This window comes from Fundulus heteroclitus, chromosome 1 (assembly GCF_011125445.2).
Source record: "Fundulus heteroclitus isolate FHET01 chromosome 1, MU-UCD_Fhet_4.1, whole genome shotgun sequence".
Lineage (NCBI taxonomy): Eukaryota > Metazoa > Chordata > Actinopteri > Cyprinodontiformes > Fundulidae > Fundulus > Fundulus heteroclitus.
In genome coordinates this window covers 11,759,531-11,772,335 of record NC_046361.1, presented here as the reverse complement: position 1 = coordinate 11,772,335, position 12,805 = coordinate 11,759,531, and the positions used below count along the sequence as shown (strand labels likewise).

The 12,805-nt window shown below is 40.3% G+C and overlaps 1 protein-coding gene across 2 annotated transcripts in view; it reads left to right on the top strand.

The window, feature by feature from the left end:
- The window catches only part of soga1 (suppressor of glucose, autophagy associated 1), a 132,789-nt gene that overhangs the window by 18,454 nt on the left and 101,530 nt on the right, over positions 1-12,805 (top strand). For both annotated transcript variants that reach the window (XM_012866766.3, XM_012866765.3), the window contains exon 4: positions 11,591-11,740. In XM_012866766.3, coding sequence (XP_012722220.3) covers positions 11,591-11,740 — 150 coding nt within the window. The remainder of the gene's footprint in view (positions 1-11,590; positions 11,741-12,805) is intronic.

Below are 12,805 nucleotides of genomic sequence, written 5' to 3'. Positions count from 1 at the left end.
AGGTTTGCTCTGCAGTATACGTGAACAGGACGGCTTTATAGTGTTTTATATAAAAATCTATGCCACGTATGTAGTCTGTGTACAATCTGCCATGCCACATTTCAAATTTACTCCAACATTTGGTGCATAACCTTATACTTCATATCAAGTATTATCATTCTTTGTACTCTGAAGACTTGTGCAGAGATATTAGATGGTGACCAGAATCTGATTGTTGCCATCTTCCCTCTCTGAATGCCAACTGGGCAGTCACAGTAACAGCACTTCTCCGTTTGGATGCTGTGAGTCGAAGAGACTCAAAGTCAGCTTTTTTCAGTGTCTGTGAAGTCATCAAGTATGTTTCAGGAAGCTTATTTAATTGAAAAATGTATCTTTTATGACTTGTTTAGATATGTCCACAGTTGGATTGTCACGATGCTGGCCGTTAAAGGGGACACATCGTTCAAAATCCACGTTTTTATCCCATAAATACACTTTGTTGTGTACTTCTGTTTGGGTCATATCTTTCAAGCCGTTCAGTTTTCTCTGTTCTCTGTTATGTTTTCTGAGCAATTACGTCACATTATTTGCTGCAGAACTGCTAAGGTGCTATTCACACGAGAACCACCACTGTTCAGATCAACCGACCCACACCAGATAAGATCGTTTCAGATTTTATCTGGTTGGAGCCTTGCAGGTGGGTCCTTTACCTGTGAAACTATCACACCTTAGAAAAAGGAAGCAGCAGCGTCCCGTACATCCATCTGAACAGCCCCACATCTCATCACCATATGTTCTACACTTTGTGCCAAAGAGAGACGTGGAGCTAAAACTGGACTCATTGCAGTTGATTTACTGTATGAGGTCAGGTGAGGGGCTCTTCATGCATCTTTTTCCTTCATGCATGAACTTGACGCTTTTCCCCCATCCCCTGCTGTTGCACCATGTGTTATAGTGTATACGGTTCAAGTTGCCCTGCCGGTCTCACTCTTTACATCCCTGCAGACAGTAGAGGAACTGTGGTGACATTGATGCTTTAAGGGATTAATTTAGTTTCTTCTTTATTACAGTCGTGGTACAATAAAGTTATAATTAAAATGTTTTCAGTATTGCCAGATGAAGATGTCCAGAGTCGTACATAATTACTGTGAGTTAAGCTGTTTTTTTTTTTTTTGTTTTTTTTACTTGATACTTTCACAGTATGTTTTTTTCATTACAGATAGATATAATTGCAAAAAAAAACATTTGAAAAAATACTTATAGCCGTTAATATTTTGACTCAATATGCTGAGGATTTGCACAAAAAATGCTTTAATTATCTGTGTTAATTTGGTCCACAAACAGTTCTTACAAATACTGTATTTGGCCAGTGAAATCTCCCAAGTTCACTGTTAAAAAACGGAGACAGAGTGGCGGGTTTTACAGAAGGTCTCTTCTGTAAAACAGAAAATAAATCATCATTGGGTCCTGCCGTAGGGTTAGGCTAATATTGCTGCTTTTTGGTGATGGAGAAAATGGAGCCAAATCTTCTATGACCAGCTCGCATGAAAACCTGTGGTGGGAACTGAAGAAAAGAGAGGACCAGGACTTGACTTAGATTTTTAGGGGTGACTGTGGAACAGTAGGTAGTAGAGTACTTGTCATTGTAAGGTTGAGAGGAGGTTTGATTCCAGCTACCGCTTGTCACATGTCAATGTGCCCCTGGGCAAGTTACCTACTGATCTGCATATGTGTTCAAAGGTGTGTGTTGGTGAGTGTTATTGGGTGAATGGGGCTCTAGTGTAGAGCATTTGGAGTGGAGTTCTAATCAGACTGACTAGAAAAGTACTATACGAAATCTTTACAACATACTCAAACTTTGAGAGATCATGCAAAGAGGAAGTTATTTTACACTTCTTTACCAGAGGGGCCAGTAAGTGTGGAGGGTGCGATAAGAATGTATAAAAATGACATCATAGGATGGTTGTTGATATTGGAGGTGAGATCACACATTTCACCAGTCAAACAAAGCGCCAACGATGGTGATAATTCATCACATTCGTACACCCTCTGCCTCCTCCCTCCCCGTCGCACTCTGTCTCTTTCCTCCTCTCTCCAGAGACAGATGATCACAGGCTGAACTGGAACAGCTGTCACGCCACTGCGCCCTCTTTCTCTCTCTCGCTCATATGCTTTTATATATAGACACGAAGCATGCCACGGGTGATGTAACATCCTCCGTATTGGGCACTTAAAGGCCACGATGTTTGGATGAATGCGTATAAGGGTCAAGCGTCATCAATGCTTAGCATTAAAACATTCAGAGCTGAATCAGTCCTGTTGGTGGCCACCTGCAAAAAAAAAAAACATCCTGTTGAAGAAATTCCAACTATTTTAGCCAGGGCAGAGAGTTATGCTTTAGTGCTGTTTTTTAGGCGTGGATTTGTTGTAATAAATTATACTGAATGCTACAGAAGAAATTTGAAAACCACTGACGACCTCATCTGATTTGGTGGTTTTGTGCTTGTTGAAGATCTTTTCTTTTAATTTGTTTTATTTTTCATTTTGAGTCAGTGGTTCTTCTTTTAGGTCAGGATTACCAAAAATATTTCTCAGGGTTCTTGCCAGTGCAAAATTACACTGAAATTAGAGCGTTACACTCAAAACTAGCGTAACGGTGCTATGTGCTAAGCTAACAGTATGACATGGATGTTTGAGAACAGCATAGAAATGTCAGTAAAGCTCTTGAACCTGCATCAAACCAGTTCTAAACCTCCCGGACAATATACGCTAACGCTAGCTGCTATTAGCTTGGTGAACAGCCCAGTGACGGCGTTCTGTCAGTGCTTCCCCTTCAAGATACACTACGCAACACTGTGCTGCTTGGATGGTGGAGCAGTGAAACAATAGATCAGCTTACTCTTCTTGTTATGACATGTTGCCTCATTTCTTAAGATTTTTCCCTGAATTTGCGAAACGAAGCAGCGTATTTGGGGTTGTGCCTTAAAAATAAACATCCACAGGTGAGCTTCCAGTTAAATTGCATGTTTTAAAGTAACCTTTCACCAGCTTACAAAGTCTTGACTTCACCATCAAAGCTTTCCTAAATTACTTAAAGGCCTTGCAATACTAGTGTATGCAAGTCTCTAAATTAGACGGAAAAAAAGCTTAAATCTTTAATTTAGTAAATGGAAATAGTTTTGGTAATCCTTAGCTGATCTGAACATGAAGTTTTTATTCTGAGTTTATACAAGGTAGTAAAAAAAACTGGTTATGTGTGTTTTCATCCATCCATCTATCCATTTTCTTACTCGCTTCCACGTATGTGTACTGCCGTCCGATGGAGAAACCACGTTGTTATTTTAATTAATGAGAACCGTTCCACATTCTCCGTGACTTCTCCGAACGTCACCGTCAGCGGACACGCTCTCCGTTGTTCACCGTCAAAACACGGAAGAAGTCTGTTTTCTGCTCCGTTCCGGTCCGTCAGACTCCAGCCAGAGAGAAATAGCCCGCCATTTTCTACTGAAATTCCTATAAAATAAGTATGGATTGAAATGTCTATTAATGTAAGCTAAAACACAATTTAATTATTTTAAATACAAAAACATATAGGTTTTGGTGGCCAATGTCCCATACAAGACATTGGCCACCAATATAGAGGCAAGGCCTCTATATTGATGGAAATAAAAATATGCCGAGTCGAGTATAATCAGCAACAGCTTCTTTATATCTCCATTTTTTATGGCGTAAACTCGTACCTCTCGCGCATGCTCTCCTTGACCTCCAAGGAACTCAGAGCGGAGCAAGACGGAATAACCGCGGATGCATTAGGCATTGTTTTCACGGACTCACGGAGACGCACTGGAACGGAGTGGACGAGTACAGGAGCATAGGATGTGGAATTCGTGGGTTACAGTATATAAATAATCTGATTTCAGATGTATGTTCTGAAACCAAAGTGCAGTATAGCTTTCATAAGCAAGCAGTTCCTATTCGGTAGGTTTCTGCTGCAATCTGGTTCTGCAACCCTCTGCTCTGTGCTAAGCCATGGGACTCAGCATTATACCAGGCTGTCGATTACAATACAAAGAGCCACACTTTGTAAGCATATTTTATTACTTTGTAGGGGGAAAAAAATCACTTTCCTTCAAGGGTGGCCAACCGATCTGAGATGCTGTCATTTAGGTTGAGTCATCATTTCTTAACGTGAAGCCACAGTGATTTGTGACTAGGCAAACAGCAGACTGAGCTATTGTGCTGAGCTAAATGAAAACACAGACCGAACAATGTTTCTGTCAGCTTTATGCACCACCATGAATAATTATGCCTTATTTCACTTAATAGCAGAATGGCTGAAGCACAGAAAACTACTTAAACAGAGATTAGCAAGGCTGATATGTAACTGTATCTGCTTTAAATAACATTCAAAAGCAAGTCGTAAGTGTTTGGTTGCTCAGTTGATATTTTCTGAGTGCAATTCTCCACATTGTTCCACCAGATTAAATTTGGGTTGCTGTGCCATCATTTTCAAACACCGTTAAGGTCAACAAAGTCTTCTGCAAAGCATGTCTGTTTTCTCCTACAACAGAGCGCATGCATTTATTCAGAAAGTGTTTCAAGTTTTTCTGCCATTGCTGCCGGGCAGGACAGGGAGTCCTCTGTTAATATGCTGTTTCGCCTAAGAAGTTAGAGCAAATTAAATCTAGGTGAATGAATAACTCCTCATGAATACATAAACAGGGACCCAAGCATCTCGCCCATCTGCATAAGAAGTAAGCATCCATATGTTGCCCTACCGCCTCTGACCCAGCAACGCATTAACTATTTTGAGGTGCTGTCTGGTATCTGTCATCAATGAGTTCATATCCGAGACTTTTGGATCTAGACAAACAAATCAGACCTTTGGATCTGGATAATTCAGTTTTTTAATCAGGTTTTGATTCAAACGTGTTTAAGGCCAAAGCCATAATCTGAACCTATTATGATAAAAAAAAAAAATCACCCATGCAGACATTAGCTCATCTCACATTATTTTACATTTTCAAATTGGTCATAATGCTGGTAAATATTTCCTAATGAGATTTTCCTAGAGGGAAGGAATACAATTTACACAAAGCAGGCACAGCTGAGTATAATTATGATCACTATTACGGGAATTGAAAAGAAATGAAATAACAGATAATCTCACATCTGATTGGTGGGATTTATGTATATTAAGCATGAAGTGAACTTTTTTTTCTCAAGGGTGATGAGTTAGAAGCAGGAGAAATGAGATCTGATCGAATTTTGGCCGAACTGTCGATGCACTCATGCAGGAGTCAACGACTTGCATTTACGAATCTGCTAGGTTTCCTTGGATGGAAAACCTTTTAACCAATCTGCTTGTATGATTTAATAGAAATTACTTTAAAGTGTCTTGAGAGGACATCTGTTGTGAATTGGTGCTATATAAATAAACTTAACGGTGGCTGCTGAACAAGTGGGTCAGAGGATCACAAAAACTGTCGCTCTTGTGGGCTGTTTCCAGTCTGTAGTGGTCAGCATCGATCTAAAGTGGTTCAAGGAAGGACCAGCATCAGGTTCACATAGCTGACCCCTGTTCACAAGTAAAATAACCAATGATGGCCACAATATACTCAAAACACAAGCCTTAGAGGAAGAAGGTGGCCAGGTCTGATGAGCCACATTTTCTTTAACATCATGCCGATGACCTCGTGGTTTTCTTTTCGCATCGGGAATAAATAGCAACAAAACGCGGTACGAGAATAAGGTAAGCCGGTAGAGGCAGTGTGATGATGATGATGATGATTTGGGCAATGTTCAGCTGGAAACCATGAGTCAATGTTATTTTGACCACTTATCCGAGCGTCTTTGCAGAGCATGTACGTCCTGTCATGTAGACAGTATTTGATGGCTGTGACGTCTTTCAGCAGGAGAATGCTGCCTGCTCCAAATGCAAAAACTGTCTGGGAAAGGAATGAGGAGCACTACAAGTTTGTGGTGTTGACTTGACCTCCAAGTTTCCCAGTCCTCAGTCCAATTGAGCATCTGCGGGATGTGCTGGACAAACAAAATCTTGCAAATCCCTGGACGTAAAGGACCTGCTCCTAACATCTTGGTGCTGAACACGACAGAACACCTTCAAGGGTCTAGCTGCGTCAATGCCTCGACGGGTCAGTGCTGGTTTCTCTGCAAAAGGCAAAGCAGAACCATTAGGCGTACCAACAAGGAACACTTGTGTGGCCGTACCAACAATGTTCTTGTTCTTGTCGAACGTATTACTTTTCCTTAACAAATGAAAAATAAACCTAAACAAATGTCTTCATCTGTTCTTCCAGAAAGGGAATATCTGACGAAAAGGTTCTCCTTGGGAATCTTAAACCAATAATTGTACACGGGTGCATAAAAACCAAAAATACACCATGAAACACACACACAGCTGTTTTTTTTCCCCCCTCTGCAACGGTCATCCGCTTAACAAGTCTCCTTTGTGTCGATTCTATCAGAGGGGTTTTACATGCAGCTGCATTTGCGTGTATTAAGTGTGTGTGTGGAGACAGAAGAATTACAGCTGGAACAAGACTCCAGTTGTTGACCGCAGTCGAACGCACACACGTCACACGCGCTTTCCATGAAAGATATCCTTTTGCTGGCTGACTGACATTAGGCTATTTGTGCTCCGTCCTGTGTGTGTGTGTGTGCTTTGGATAACACCGGAGAAACCCTGACTTTTTCAGCTCCTTCACTTTTTTTTTTTCTCCACTTGCCTCTTATGTAAAAGCTACATTTTGTTGTCCAGTTTGAAACCCCCCTAAGTGAATTGTAATTACATCCTAAAGCGCTGTTGCTAGGCACAGAACCTGAGCTTCAGTGGCGTGAAATTCCTTCGCCTTTCCCTTTAACATGGAACAATTAAGTATTTAGCAGGAGTCACAGACTTACAAAGGGACATTAAAGAGTAGGACACTATAGAAGAAGAGCAGAGAAAAGGAGAACTTGCATGAGCTCATGGTGCATTTGACTTCTACTCAGTAGTCAGATTTTCCAAGTTTCAAGTCAGGATAATCAAATAGAGCACACTACAAGGGGACTTTTAGTACTAAATTCAAAACAGCTGACTGGTGTATATATAGTTTAAAGTTGCACCTGGTTGGTGCCATCATTCCATGCTTTTTCTGACAAAATACCTTGCAAGAACATCGGTCTTCAGGTTAAGTTAAAAACACAGCCAAGAACATGGCCTAACTACAGACATTAGCATTACTGCTAATGATTTAGGAGTAATATTATGGCTTATAAGTAATATCAGTGTTCATTTCAGCGACAGCACAATGTTTGGAGTAGGTTACTGCAGTGCTCTATCGGGGCATCTGATGTTGAAGACAGATGCACTTTAACAGAGTTATGTAATGTCCTTCCGTTTATTTAGTATGCACCTTTTACCTACCGTAATATTGCATTTGAAGAGATAAAGGAATTCACTTTTAAATTTACATCCTCCAGCTTTGTACCGCTTTGCAAATGGCAGCAGTTTCAACACGGTGTTTGGGCTTTATGAACAGTCGCTCAAACAGGTAACCACTTTGTGGTGCATTTAGTGGCTAAAGAGCCAAATATTTCCCTGAATCAGCACAACCATATTAAGGGCACCTTAACAACAGCGTTAGCGTACACTGCTGGGAATTTATCTTGGTGCCTACACAATGCTGGATGAAATAAAGATGTGCAACAATACAAGTTTAGGATTATGTCTGCCCAATATAGAATGACTATAGCTGAATAATACTGTGGTCTAAAATATAAGAAAAGACCGTAATTGAAAGATAAATCTGGAAATATGGGAAATGAACTGGAACTAAACAAATAAATGAGCATAATAGGGTATTGTTAGAATATTTATTTCTGACTTTACAACTGAGAGCTTTAAATAACGTTATCAGAATCCCCAGGGAGCGAACACACAAAACACACTCTTATAAAAACATGAATTGGAGCATGGTGGAGCCCAGGCAGGGGGTGCTTGGGTCAAATGGGAGTGGGCAGTACAGGGCCGGCATTGTGGGACTCAGCTGCGCACTGGCAAGGATTCAAACAAACACACAGAGAGGCAGGCATTCCCACACACGGTTATAGCTCTCAGGCACATCTATAAGGAAAACCTAAATGTAGATATGTGTTGTAGATTGGCATCGACATGTTAAAAAAGGAAACGGAAAGTCCCCTATATGCAGTTCGGATTAATCTGAGGTGTAATTGTCAGATAAATCCAATGTAATGCAGAAACACTTGAGCTGCTATTTAAACACGCCTTTACACTGCAAACAAACTCTAGGCTTACGTTGTACATTTTATAAGATAGATTATGTGATCCTGGAGAGATCTTCTAGGATAAATCAGGAAAAAACCAGTGATTGTAACTTGGAGTGTGCACAAAACAGCCCTAGGGAGGTCATTAGGGGTGGCATATCTTAGACCAAGGAACTGATGTGTTTTGCGTTTACCACTGTGGATTGAAGACCACTGACTGACTGACAGCACTGCTAGTAAGTTATTGTATTTCTTTTGGAGGCAAGGCCTCTATATGTGCATCATGTTATGTCACTGCTCTAGCTGAAACCAAAAGGATCTCAACAAGCAGCTGCAAAAAAAAAAAGAAAAAAAGAATAAATCCATGGTTTCCACACCAATAAATCCAGGCTTCTTGTACATAAAGGTCAGTTTGTGCTGTGCTCCCCATGGAACATGGCTGAAACCTGGAGAGATGCTCACGTCCCAAACTGCAAAAGGGCCAATTGCTGGGGGAACAAAGGAAGGCATGAATTATTCAGGCTAGGGTTTATATTTATATTTTCCTACAGACGCACTGTGACTGACAAAAACAAAACTTCAGCCTTTAATTAGATTTCTGTGGACTCTAGTCAACACAGAGTGCTGTGTCATCTTTCAATTATTGCACAGGATGTCAGGTTCAGTGAGCTGCAGCCACCCCGTCGTGCATCCTCTCATTGGTGAAAGCCCTGAGAACACTAGTGATGTTTGGTTTTCCTCCACCGTAGGCACGAAACCGATGGTGGAGGGACAGCAACCTCCCAGTAATCTAGGGGTGTTCCACAGAGAAAAGGGGATTCCCATGGTGGAAGCACTTAACCTGGCAAGCCAGATTGATAATGTGCAGCACTCTCATTTTAGTTCCACACATTATCAACCTGGGTCTGCTCCCATTGAATCGGTTTGAGGAAAGGAGGAACATTCAGCAGAACTTTCCGAGCTGATTGGGCGAAGCGGCATCTAGATTTAGCCAATCGCGGTATCAAATGAAAATGTCGTAAGCAGGCACAAATATCCATTCAAAATTGCCATCCAGAAATGCACAAGGCGCTTCTCGCTGTTCTTCTTTCAAAGATGAAGTCGTGAATTCAGACTAAACAGATGTGAAAGCAGCAGCTACTCATGCGTCCTCCTGCGCTGCCACGTTTATATTTTGGTTTGGCTGTGGGCTCGGCACCTCCTGCTTTCAGCACAGCTGGTATGTCCTGCCTTAAGACACAATGCTGCAACGTGATAGGCCGACTCACGGTTGAGGCGAGAGCGGGACAAGATGTATTCTCGTATGTTTGCGAACGCACAAATACCACTAGACTTCAGCCTGCAGGCGAGGTTAAGAAGTTCTGTGGCAGAACATATGGGCAAGAAAGAGGGAGAAAGATATTGTCAAAGGAGCATCACGACCGCCTTTAAACCCAAAATGAGCTGAAGTGCTGGTTTACTCATTTGGTAATAGACTGAAGTAATTCTGTACTCATTTCAGCCACTTGTGAAAGTCATTCTCCAAAAAAATTTATCAAATTTCCTTTTCAGTTTAATATTTCATATGTAAGCGGATTATAGGATATGTACAACATGTGTAGGTACATTTTTAACCATTTAGGCTGCCCACTTCTGCCCTTGTGTTTGTGTTACAAAATGTTTGATTGTCCTCTTTTAGGAACACGTGGCTATACTTGGCATATTGTTCACGGTTTGCTTCCTCACTGGTCTGACTTCTTTTGTTTAACCAAATGCAGTTTAAAATAGAGTCAAAGCCTCTGTGATGGGATTTAATGTTATATTGACTCGCGTGTGGTTGGCTGACCACGTTCTGAACTGTTCAGCCTGTTATTTGACTGTTGAGGTTTCGAGCACGCGACGGCAAAGATTAGAGAACGATTACGTCTGAGTGTTCTCGCAGACGTGAAGCGGTTGGCTTCGGTTTCACTCTTTGACTTTGCAAACTTTTAATGAAGAGCTGCCCCTGGGGGGGGGGGAACGCCATCAGACTTTCATGAGATCAATTTATGTATGAAATATCAAGCCTGCTGGGTCTGTTGGGGGTTCATTAGATAAAAAAAAAAATAAAAAAAATGTCTCCCCTTTATGAATGTGAGCCGGTATGTATAGAAAGTAAAACTGTTTGACCAAAATAAAACACTACTCTCACTTACTGAACAACAATGTGTAATGCATTTTTGATTTTTTTTTTTGTTATAGTCTTTCTATATACATAAGTGATCGTATAAGCAGTGTGCCATAATGGCAGGTTATTTTTAAAGCAGCATCAAACATTTACTCTTAAATCATCTGTCTCTTGTAGAGAACTTGGTCTCTCCTGCCATCGTCTCTTGGGGTAGCAAGCATCAGAGCCAGTGACATGAGAAAGCTCAACAAGATGGAAACCTGCATAATATGAGTTACAGCAGCATTTCATTTTCTTTTGAGATTAAGAAAATATTGAAATGAATTGATTTCAAATTTGACAAATTCCATCGATAAGGTATGTTCTGCGATCAGCAAGTTAAATAATAAAAAAAACAGATTTTTTTTTACCTGTTGATTAATGGCACCAAAATTCAGAATTAAGTAATGTTTAGCCCTATGCGGCCCATATATTCGCCATTTGATGCTTTTTTTGTTTTGTTTAGTAAAACATATGGAAATAAAACAATATTTTACGTCCTTCTGTTTCTGCTGGATTCAAAACTACAACCTCTATCAAAGAAGATGCTGCACACTTTTTATTCATGTATGTTTTTGTGATCAGAATCAGGCAAAATGGGCAGAGATCGGTATCGGCCAGGAAAAAGGTGTGATCAGTGCATCTCTAATGTTTTCAATGTCAATTGGTAAAATCAAGAAGACATCAATTCAATTGTTTCTGGTCATAAATGTAAGATTTGTACAAGAATGTAAAATCTGAAGCTGCACAGTATAAATGATCAGCGGTTATAGACTTGCTACTAATTTGTTGTGGTTTGTTGTTGTGGCTTTGGAGAATAATAATAATTATTATTTTGTCAGAAATATACTCTTATTTCATTTATATATATATATATATATATATATATATATATATATATATATATATATATATATATATATATATATATATATATATATATATATATATGATGGCAAAACAAGTGTGACATGATTGACAATCAAAATGCAAGAGTTGTAATGTCAGTAAAAACATAAATATATATACATATTTATATATGTATTTTATAATAAGCTGTATTTTGCTTTCATTCAAAATTCTGAGGAGGTTTTGTAGCTCAGTCAGCTAACTTCCTCTCCTGCAACCTTCCCTCAGGTGGCGAAGGACGTCTCCATTCGAATCCATAGCCAGCTGGACAGCGTGGAGAAGAAGAGGAGTCGTCTGGAGCACGAAAACGAAGAGCTCAGAGTCCGGCTGCAGGACCTGGAGGTCGCCAAACAAGTCCTGCAGCAGGAGCTTGACAAGGTAAGATTACAAAGATTCAGCTGTTCCACATCAATATCTGCTTTTTTGTTTAGAGTTGTGCACAAGCTTTAAATGGGTACAGGCCCATTGTCCTCATTTTCCCTTTTTTAGCTCTGCCCATCCATTTAGTCTTATCACATCAGGTGATATAATGCTCTACAAAGTGCTTTCATAAACAACAGATTTTTTAGAGCTACAGAGCTAAATATAGGATGTTTCCTATGGCTACAGTCTGACATCTGTTTAATGTGATCTAAAACACTCAGGGTTCAGGTGGATCCTGATTTAGCCTCCCATTCACTTACTTCTCCAAAAACTGTTTTTTTTTTTGTGTGTGACTGTTTTGTCTCATTGCCTCAGGGGATTCTGTCTCTCATCTCATCTTGTGTTCATTTCATTTCTGCCTATCTGCCACCACTCGGGGGAATTGTTCCCTAAACCAAGTGTGTCCAGGAAAACATTTGAGTGAAAACCGAAGGAGCAAATTGATGTCAAGGGAAGCTACACTAAAGATAAACAAAACCCAATTGATGTTAGGCTCTGCCTTGAAGAAGCTTTGTTAGACTTTCTACTTTTGTTTCTGATCAGTTTAATTTTTTGAAGGAAATTCATCAGCATGTACATTTTCCCATTTTATTTTTTTTTAATTGTGCTGAATGTCCCTTTCCCACAACCTGTCATGGCCTGATGGGCCTGGCCCTGGGCCTGGTGGAGGCCCCTGATGCGGGTCAGAGTTGGACGGATGGTTTGGTTTCTGGCAGCTGATCTGGCTTTGTCTGCTTTTGTTTGGGTGAACACTGTGTTCCTCCAAAACAGTCATAAGGTTTCATCTTGTGTAAGGCTGCTGGGCAGCTGAGAGGGATGCTTGGTTATTTCATTCTTTGCATTAATATTGTTTTTACTGATTGAACTTGGCACCAGTTTCAGTGTTATGAATGTAGAACGCACACACGTCTTCATTTGATATTTTATGAATTTTCCAATCAAGATTTTGCCTGTTTTCATGCATAGGACCTTCTGGGTGCTGGTATTTCCATCCCGTCAACTTTACACAGCAGTACCACT